This window comes from Pogona vitticeps, chromosome 6 (assembly GCF_051106095.1).
Source record: "Pogona vitticeps strain Pit_001003342236 chromosome 6, PviZW2.1, whole genome shotgun sequence".
NCBI lineage: Eukaryota > Metazoa > Chordata > Lepidosauria > Squamata > Agamidae > Pogona > Pogona vitticeps.
In genome coordinates, this window is record NC_135788.1 from 113,340,657 (window position 1) to 113,350,677 (window position 10,021).

At 40.9% G+C, this 10,021-nt stretch overlaps 1 protein-coding gene across 1 annotated transcript; it reads right to left on the reverse strand.

Annotated features, from left to right (window-relative positions):
* Positions 1 to 671: 671 nt before the first annotated feature.
* LOC140701346 (vomeronasal type-2 receptor 26-like) lies at positions 672 to 5,108 on the reverse strand. Its single transcript, XM_072976929.2, has 3 exons — positions 4,887 to 5,108; positions 3,430 to 3,556; positions 672 to 3,226 (listed from the first exon to the last, which is right to left on the reverse strand). The coding sequence occupies exons 2-3, from the start codon at positions 3,506 to 3,508 to the stop codon at positions 2,316 to 2,318; spliced, it is 990 nt and encodes a 329-aa protein (XP_072833030.2). The 5' UTR covers positions 3,509 to 3,556; positions 4,887 to 5,108; the 3' UTR covers positions 672 to 2,315.
* Positions 5,109 to 10,021: the final 4,913 nt, after the last annotated feature.

The following is a 10,021-nucleotide window of genomic DNA, read 5'->3' on the forward strand; positions in this document are numbered from 1 at the left end:
AAAAGAAAAAAAATCTCTCCCTGGTGGTAGAATGGGGATTAGCAGGCTTCCCATTAGTTCCTATGGAGCAAAAACGGCAGATATGGATTAAATGGTTTTCAATGTATTCCTATATGAAATGCATATTCGACAGCGGACTTTTGGACCTGTGGACTCCCTTCCAATACAGATTAATTATGTAAGTCGAGGGTCCACTGTATTCCTGCTCATGGGAAGAATACAGATTTAGAAGTCTATGTCTGTAGTTCTCCACCTGTAATGAAAAGCTTTGGGGTTTCATTTTTTTTAAATTGAGATGGCTATCTAGATACATATTTCTTTTTTAGGTTTTAATATTTTTGAGATGAATATGTTTTGAGATTTCATATTTTTATTTCAGATTTTCCCATTTTCTATAAACACATTCTCTCCATTTAGTTCTACTGTGTACCTCTGAGATCATCCGTGCTGTGTGGTTGAACTTTTTTGCCATTGGTCTGTTCTTACTTAACAAATGCAATCCCCCTTTAGACTAGGATTGATTTAGGGATTGATCTAGGAATACAGTTTCTGATTCAACAGGATCTGATGCTTTTCATGTGACAGAGACCTGGATTTGAATACTATTGTCTGTTTAATTTCTTATCCTTCATTCATTATCCCCTCACCTCAAATAAGACACAAGACAACTATTATGGAATAAACATGGGCCACACTTTATTGAATATTCATATTTATCTTCAATGGAAAAAGGCTGGGGGTCCTGCTGTAGTGCAAAATCAGGCTCTGCAAAGGGGTCTCAACAGATCCCTAACCTAACTATGGGCAAGTCCCGAGCCCCAAGATCCCGCAGTGATGAAGACAGCGAGACCCCAGCCAGCCCAAATTTGTCCACCTCACAGACCTCAAGTCCCCTTCTTCTTGTTGACTGTTGGTCCGGGAGCGGCCCCAGCAGATCTTCTCCCCCATTGTAATGGCACGATTTGCAGCGCTGGGAGATCAGATGAGCTATTTATTTTATTTATTTATTACATTTCTATCCCACCCATCTAGTCATTTCAACTACTCTGGGCAGCATACATCAAACACAACAAAACAATTAAAATAATATCAGCATCCAAAAATAAAATAAATTATCAGTCAAGATGGAAAACAAAAATAAATCAAATAATGGCCGAAGGGAAGGCCTGCCTAAACAGCCATGTTTTTAATTGGCTTTTAAAACATTGGCTATACATTACCTGTGGTTGTGAGGGGACTCACTGAAACCTCTTTTATCCACACTACCCACCTCTGTGACCAAATCTGACCACCTCTCACTATGCCAGCGCCCCTTAGCCAATGTGGGATAGGCAAAAAAAAAACACCACCCAATTCCAAAAGCCAATCAGGATGCGGATCAAAAATTCCTATTCAGCCCCAAACAGGCAACCAGTAAAACTCGCACTGGCATTCAGGGTGGGGGGTGGGTGGGCTGATGAAAAGAATGAAGCTGAAGGTAAGAAGAACCTTGCCTTAAAAACTCCCTCTCACGCTATCCCAGGAATGGGATAATGGTGGCCCACACTACCAAAGAGCTCATCAGCGGACCGGGCAGTGTCTTGAGTTTACGGGAATTACAGTATGTCCAGAACAAAGAAAGAAAAGCAATCAGTAATGACTGGCCTGCTTCCTTAACAGAATTATCCTTTTGAGAATGATTTCTCTTTAAGTACTGGTGGCCAGATGTAACCAGCTTTGAGCACTGAACTGATTGCACAATATATTGTAGCATAATTGATTATTGAAGCAGAAAATAGGATAGTTTTGTCAAAGTTAATTGCAGTCTGATTCCAAAGAATTATTTATTTGTTTACAAGATTTTTAGCCACGCCATTACCAGTGGTCTTTGAATGGAATACAACAATATTAAAACTTTAAAAACATCAAAACTAGTAAAAATAGTCAATATAAAATTATATACGATATTAAAATTATCAGCATAACTTGACCTTTACTTATGCCATCCTCAAGATCAACCTGAATGCTCAATTGTTACCCAATATCCAAACAACATGCTGTCTAATAAAATGAAAGAAAAATACTGCACTACTTGGAATTTAATTGTGTAGGTATGTTGTTGTGAAGGCAACAGACATTTTTTCTCCCTAAAGTAACATCAAAACAGTACAAAACCAGAACAGTTCTCAAGACTTTTAGGATATCTTTGATTTCTTTCTTAGGTATGTGTAGAGTTGGTATTTGCTCCTTGGTGTTCAGATCAGGCCTGAGAAGAAGAACATAACACGTGTAGACTTTCCCCAGAGGAAGTCACTGAAGATGATGTGATTTTCTTCTCACCTCCATCTCACCTTATTCCCTACTATTTGCTCTTTGGTGTTCAGATCAGGCCTGAGAAGAAGAATGTAACATTTGGGAAGAAAGATACAACCTAGCAGCCCACCACTGGAAGCTAAGATAGAGAAGACCTCCACAGCTACCATATATTTTCCTTTAGTACTCAGATAGGATGGGAGAAAAGACACCCAAATGCTGCAAAACACCAACATGCTGAAAGCAATCAGTTTGGCTTCATTAAAAGTATCAGGCAACTTCCGGGCAAAAAAGGCTACCAAGAAACTGAGGACAGCCAACAAACCCATGTAGCCTAGGACAAGGTAGAACATGAGATCTGAACCTTCATTACATTGAACTGTGATTGTGTCAGTCTCAGAATGCATGTCAAACTCTAGGAAGGGAGGAGAGATAATCAACCAGACCACACAGATACCAGCCTGAGTAAGAGAAGACACCATGATGACTGACCCTGCCAGTCGCTTCCCAACCCATCTTCTCATCCCATGTCCAGGCTTTGTGGCCATGAAGGCTACTATCACAGTGATGGTTTTGGCTAAGACACAAGCAACAGATACACAGAAGACGATACCAAACACCATTTGTCTCAGAAGGCAGGTGAGAGTTCCGGGCTGTCCAATGAAGAAGAAGGAACAGAGGAAGCAGAGGAGCAGAGAGGAAAGGAGAGCACAGGTGATGCTCCAGTTGTTGGCTTTGACCATGGGAGTGTGTCGGTACTGAATGAAAGTCCCTATCACCACGATGGTGGTGATAGAAAGGAAGAGGGCCAAGCCAGTCAATACTGAGCCCAAGGGTTCCTCATAAGAGAGGTAGCTTAGGGCTTTTGGAATACATCTGTCTTGATTCTTGTTTGGATACTGGTCCTCAGGGCACTTCTTACATTGTTCTGCATCTGAAAGAAAGCAACATCATCTCAGCTTTAGTATCCCTCAACGCCAGAGAAAATAAACCTGTAATAGAGTCATGCATTTTTTCTCAAACTTGATAGTTTATTCGGACAACCTTAACTTGATAAAAATAAGGCAGAAATGTCACTATAGAGGCAAATCAGATTCTAGTATTTCTCAATAGATGCTTCTGGATTCCTTCACTTACCTATATGGATTGAAATCCTCCCTTTAGGACACGCAACGCAATCATAGCAGCACACCTGCTTCCCCAGTTGGACAGTCATGCTCTCTCCAGGGTGGCAGCTCTCCACACAGGTGGACTTGGGCGGACTCTAATGACAATCAGCAGGAAGGTTATTCAGAAGTTACCTTCCTTTTAAAATATAATACAAGGGTTGTATTTTTTTTGCTAGGATCCTGATGGGTTTTCGTAAAATTTGCTGTGCTTCTTCGGAGACGATAGACATGGTGTAAGCAGTCCCAAAATACATTCTTGCCTAAAGTCCAACTCCTATTCATATCTAGTGTAGGCAAATTGCATCGGTTACTGAATGGTGAATCCATGCATATTTATAACCAAATAACTCAGTGGAAGATTTAAGGATTCTCCCAGTCTCTACAAGGTTCCTTTCTGTTTGAGAGCCAACCTGAAGTTCTTGTAGCAATTCAATTTGACATCATCTACATGGAACTGCTGGGAGAAGTTGTCCAAAGTTTTGGGGTAAAGTGGACAGACAGAATTCTAGCTCCTCTCCTCTGCAGATGCTGGCCATAAGGACTGGCAAAAGGTTGCGAACTTCCAGAACACGGCAAAGCATCCCAAAAAACCCACAACAACCATCGGATCATGGCTGTGAAAACTTTGAAGAACACATGGTCACCAGTATGCTGATGACACCCAAATCTATCTCTCCTTCCTCTCTAATGCCAAGGAGGTTATGTTGGTTCTAAACAAGTGCCTGATATCTGTAATGTGCTTGATAAGGGAAATAAACTAAAACTTTATCAAGACAAGACAGAAATACTCCTGGTCAATTGGAAGGCAGAGGACAGAACAGAGATTCGACCTTTGCCAATTTGGGTTCTGCTCCCTCTGAAAGCTCAGGTTCACAGATTGAGTGAACTCCTGGATTCATCCATCGGCATCGATGTCCAGGTTTTGGCCAGGAGTGCTTTTGCACAGATAAATTTGGGGTGCCAGCTCTGCTCATCCCTCAAGATGTCCAATTTGACTACAATGAAATATGCCTTAGTTACACCCGCTTTCATTACTGTATCACATGCTGTGTGGAGCTGTCTTTCTGGACGGTTCAGAAATCTCATTTGGTTCAAAATGGAGCAGCCAGCCAGATTGGTCCCAGTGACAGGGTGCCTATAACGCCCCTGTTGCAACAACTGCACTGGCCAACAGTCCATTCCCAGGCCAAATTTTGAGTCTTGGTCGTTACCTATAAAGCCATTCATTCATTCATTCATTCATTCATTCATTCATTCATTCATTCATTCATTCATTCATTCATTCATTCATTCATTCATTCATTCATTCATTCATTCACTTTGATTGATTGATTGATTGATTGTACCACACACATACCAGCATCAAAAGTACTCTCACAAAAGAAGCTGATGATAGTGCACATGCTGAAGAATAAACATACGTACCTGATTAAACTTCTCATTCCAGGTGATGGCACTTCCATTCAACACGAATCTCTGGCCCACGGGAGCCAGAGGGTTCACAATTCCAACCCGGATTGTCTGGAAGGATTCGTTAGGGAACCTGACAAAATTAATGATATCATATCCTGCTTCTAAGTCTCCTTTTTCATTAAAAAATATTTCTTCACCAGCACTGTTGTTAATCCGAATGTTTCTTAGAAATGAGTGAAGCTGGATCGGAGGACAAAAATATAAATTTATTAGACTCCAGGAAATGGATTAATACAGTGGTGCCTCACTTAATGAGCGCACCGTTTAATGATGAATCCGCATACCGATGTGTTTTTTCAGATCGCTAATGCAATCGCATTGCGATGTTTGAATAGGGCAAACATCGCATTGCGACAATCGGTAAGCGTTTTGCTTACTGATTTTCACATGGCAATGTTTTTTTAAACAGCTGTTTGGCAGTTCCAAAATGGCCGCCGGACGCCCACATTGTTTTCCCGCCCTGCCCTTGCTTACCGAGGGCGCGAAAATGGTGGCGCTATGGAGGAACTTCGCAGAACGGTGAGTTTAGGGGCCATAGGAACGTTGCCATTTTCCGTTCCATATAGTGATGTTTCCCCATAGCGATGGTTCATCCGGAACGGATGAACCTCACTATGCGGGGCACCACTGTACTCTGTGCTTTCAAGTATTTGAAAATATTCCCTCTAAAGCATAATGGAAGAGGAAAAATAATATCTAGTGGGATATCTGTTGAGCTTCTCAATGAACCGATGCAGGTTTCCCAATTTTTCCTATCAGGTTATGTGTCTCCTGATCCTTGCAACTTTCCTTTGAGTAACATAAGATCATAAGCAGAAATACTGTTGTCAGAAGAGTAATGCTACATTATTAAAACATTTCTCTCATTTAAGAGGCAATTAATTTACTTCATGGAAACATGTATTTTAAAAAACAAATAATTTAAAATAAAATTAGGGAACTTTGGAAAGTTATTTGAAGCACTTGTGAAAGACACACTCTTTGACAGCTTCCGCTCTGCCGCTCTTCCAGAAGAAAAGTGAAACTACTGTTTTTTCTATTGTTTGTTTTTGATTGAGATTGATTCACTCAAGAGGAGAAATAAGCCCTGATAATGTCCTGTTTCTCACATTGCACAATTTCTTTCATTTCCTAGGTCAGATTACCTGCCATGGCTGAATGTGCTGGAGGCTCCATTTCTCTCCAGGCCCCTTCCGCTTCTGCGTAGCTCTTGATGAATAGGCTGCATGGAGCGCATGAGCTACAGCATAAATGGCATTATAGATACTGTAGCTCTGGCCAGACATGCCCATTTCAAACATTGTTCCAGGAAGGCTCCTCAGCTTCTCCCCCCCACTACAAGTCTTCCGATTTGGGACATTAAGGTTATAAAGTGGGAATGAACAGAGAAATGCAGTACACCAAAACTGATGGATGAAATAAATCTGATCCTGATATGGGTTCATATTCTCCAGAAAGTTCTCAAATCCTGGCACCACATTTGTGTGGAGTTTGAAGGACAAAGTTCCACCGAAAGATTTTGTAGTCAGTTTTATCCCAGCAGATAAAGCTGTGAAATCCCACTGAGCTGTGGTCACCCACACCCTCCTTTGAGGCTGCATTTTCTGGAATTCAAAGATGTCTAAAACTAATCGTAGCCCCTCCAGAAACTGCCTGTCTCCATACACAAGAATCACGTTAATTTCACTCAGAGAAAGAGTCCAATAGATTGATCGCATCCTCTCCCACCTTACGTTTTCTGGCAAGTACACTGTCATTATTGGGATCATCTCTGTCCAAGCAATGCAAATATGATTCTGTACAAGCCTTGGTCTCAAGGTCTGAAGGAAGGATTCTCCACTGTCATCCTCGGAAATGACAGCACCAATCCAGTTCCATCCAAAGTACTTCAAGAGCTGAATAATCCCATCATACTGAGCATCTTCGTTGGGGACCATCCGGTACAAAGAATGGAACCGACTCTTGTCACGTAATGCAGGACTGATGGAGCCATAGCTGAGCTAAGAGAAAAAGTATCATAACTCTTACATTAAAAATAAACCCCATTTTTCTGAATGATATACTTGTTCTAATTAAATGTTTACCAGGAAGAACAATGAGGGAATAGAATGTTTGATTCCTGGACTCCAACACCTTGTTGTACTCTACCTTCAGATTATGAATTCTATGGGTGGGAGTAAATGATAGCAAATATGAGAAAGCAATGGAAGCGGGAGACAAATAAGGCCTTTCCATGAGGTTACTGTTTTCTAACCGTGTGGACATACCTGAGGAATATTGTATATACTGAAGATTGTGGCCATCTGCCTGGAGTTTTCTGAAGTGAGCCCACCAATGGCGGCCAGAACCTTCTCCTTTCTGCCACAATTGTAATTGAGGGGATGCCCTCTGCTCATGAAGAGAAGATCTGTAGTGGTCAAGCAGGTTCTCCAGGGATTAAAAGAATTGTCATAAATCTTGTAACCCAATGTGATATTGGATAAAAATTGAGCATTCTCGTTGATCTGGTGGATGGCAAAAACAGAGGCCAGGATGTGCTGATAGTTCTTTGGAATTACACTGCAATGAAATTTCACAAAACCGCTCAATTTTCTGCTTGAAGGAACCATCATGGTGTCATTAACTCTGCCCTGAATTTCAACCTCAGAGCACGTTAGATGTGGTCACCCATATCATGGAAAAAAGTCTTGAATGGATTATTCTCCTTAGTGTAGGACAGATGTAGAATAGTAGACAAAATGAGAGGACCCAAAATATCACATTCCTCACTTTCCCTTCACTATAGATGCAAGTTTAACAAATGTAGAACTAACTCTTTCAGCAGGCATTGTGATGAGATGGGTTTTTAAAGGCATATGGGTTTTGTAATTAAGAAATAAGCCAGAGAGGTTCCATCTTGTTTCTTTGTATAAAGTATCTTTGCTATGCTGACATGTTGTTTTCTAGGTGAGCGAGAGAATGTTATTCTGAAAGCCTGAGAAAGGACTCGGTGTGATTAGATAGATGGGAATTGTTGTGACTCTTTGAGAAACCACCGTAACCCAAATAACATCTGGTGCGTATGAGAAAGAAGTCATGTGGTGCAACAGGACTGTTTGCCTAGTAACGAACTCTGATTGGATGACATCGTGGGAAGGTGCGATGAGCCCTTGCCAGTTACTCTTGAAAAAGGAAGTTTTTGCCTATAGACATTGTCTTTCCAAGACCAACCTTTCAGTCATTCGTGACCTACTCTTCAGCCATTTGGGACTCACCCTAATGTCTTTCGGGACAGGCTGGTGGCCTACCTACATGGACTGGTTCCTATGCTTTGCTGGATTACTTTTGGACTTATGGGATTTTTCCTAAGGACTGTGCATGGACTATTTTCTATGGACTGTTCTATGGAATATTCTTTATGGACTTCTTTTCTTGGAATACTCCATATGGACTATGCTCTTGTAATGTTGTAAGGACTATGGTATATTTACTGTATTTTTCTTTACTAAGGACTATGGGACATATAAGGGATTTTTATTTTTGTTAAGGGATTTTTATTCTATAGGATCACTGAGGACTATAGCCTTTTTATAACCTACTTGGATTATTTTGTTTTTACTAATTATTTCCTAGACTGGAACTGTTTTTATTCTTTTTAATGTCTTTTTGTGTTTTTTATAAGGTTTTTAAACTCTTTTATATTTTTCATGTTTTCTTTGCCTCACTACATCTGTGTAACTAAACAGCACAATGCTAGTTTATTTATTTTGGTTTAATTTAGCTTTGATACCTAGTAACATGCTTTTTCTTTAATAAAATAAAGATTATAAAACTCATTTGGTTTCCTGAACAGTACACTTGTCATAGGGTCATCTGAGAGTGCTGCCTCGGCCTAGCTTACTTAGAGTCCTGTCAGTGGTGCAAGTTAAGTCTAAGGACTACAAAGCCCACTTGACCTTTTCATAATAATATCTGAGAGTACCAGGGTGTTCTTATGTGGGCAGACCTGTGAGAAGGAGTGTTGTATTATGGCTAGCTGAATTTGGACTCATTCAGCCCATTTTAGCATGTGCAAACTCCTGATTGCTCTCTGTCCAAGCTTACACGTGTGTTTTCGAACCCGTGTTTGCGACAGGCATCACATTCCCTTTCAGGAAAAACATGCAGAAGAATGACTGAAAAATGTCTATCAATAGAATCATCCACAGATAGAACAGTTTTATTTTTTCCTACTGCTGTACATGGTGGATCGGTTGCTCTAAAGATTGTGACGTAGGACCCAATGGGCCACATCCCCTCCTGCAAAAACATCGATGCTCTTCTCTCAATTGGACTGATCTTCCTTGCTCTGTTCGATTTTGTATTCCTCCCAACTTTATAGATTGAGAGCAATTTGAGGGAGATTTCTACGAGGCCCTTCCTGAACACACCCTGCCTTCAGATCTTGCCCCTCAAGGTCATGGAATTATAAAAGACAATTTTCTCTTTCATCTCTGACTATCTTTCCTACTTCTTTCAAGCTTTTGGACACACTCTCACTACCTTGGTACATGCTCATGTAATCTCGAGATTAGGCCACTTTGAGGTTGATGCAGAGAGTTCAAGTGGTGCAGAATGCAGCGGCCAGACTTCTTGGTGGTGTGAGAAAATATCAGCATATCTCTCCCACTCTGGCCGCTTTGCATTGGCTGCCCATTCGATTCCACATTGACTTCAAAGTCTTAATGCTTGCGTATAAAGCCCTAAACGGTTTAGGTATTCGATATCTGGCAGAACGCTTACTCCCACCAAAATCTACCCTTATCACCTGATCGAGTCAGGAGGTGAGGCTGAGGAGCCTGATGCCAAGGGAGGCCCGGAAGGAAAAAACTAGAAACCGGGCCTTCTTGGCGGTAGCTCCTCGCCTTTGGAATTACCTTCCTCCAGAGAGTCGTGCGGCCCCTTCGCTGGGCATCTTTAAAAAACAATTGAAAACTTGGATGTTTATGTAGGCTTTCCCTCCAGTTAATACCTGATTTTTTCCATTTTTCTTTTTTCCATTTTTTCTTCTTGGATAATTCATTTATACTGATATTTAAAATTTTTGTTATATTGTAATTTTGTTAGAT

Coding starts and splice junctions, on each gene's coding strand:
- LOC140701346 (XM_072976929.2), bottom strand. CDS start 3,508: ATGACTGTCCAACTGGGGAAGCAGGTGTGCTGCTATGATTGCGTTGCG. Junction 3,227..3,429: donor GAGGATTTCAATCCATATAG/GTAAGTGAAGGA, acceptor GCTTTCTTTCAG/ATGCAGAACAATGTAAGAAG.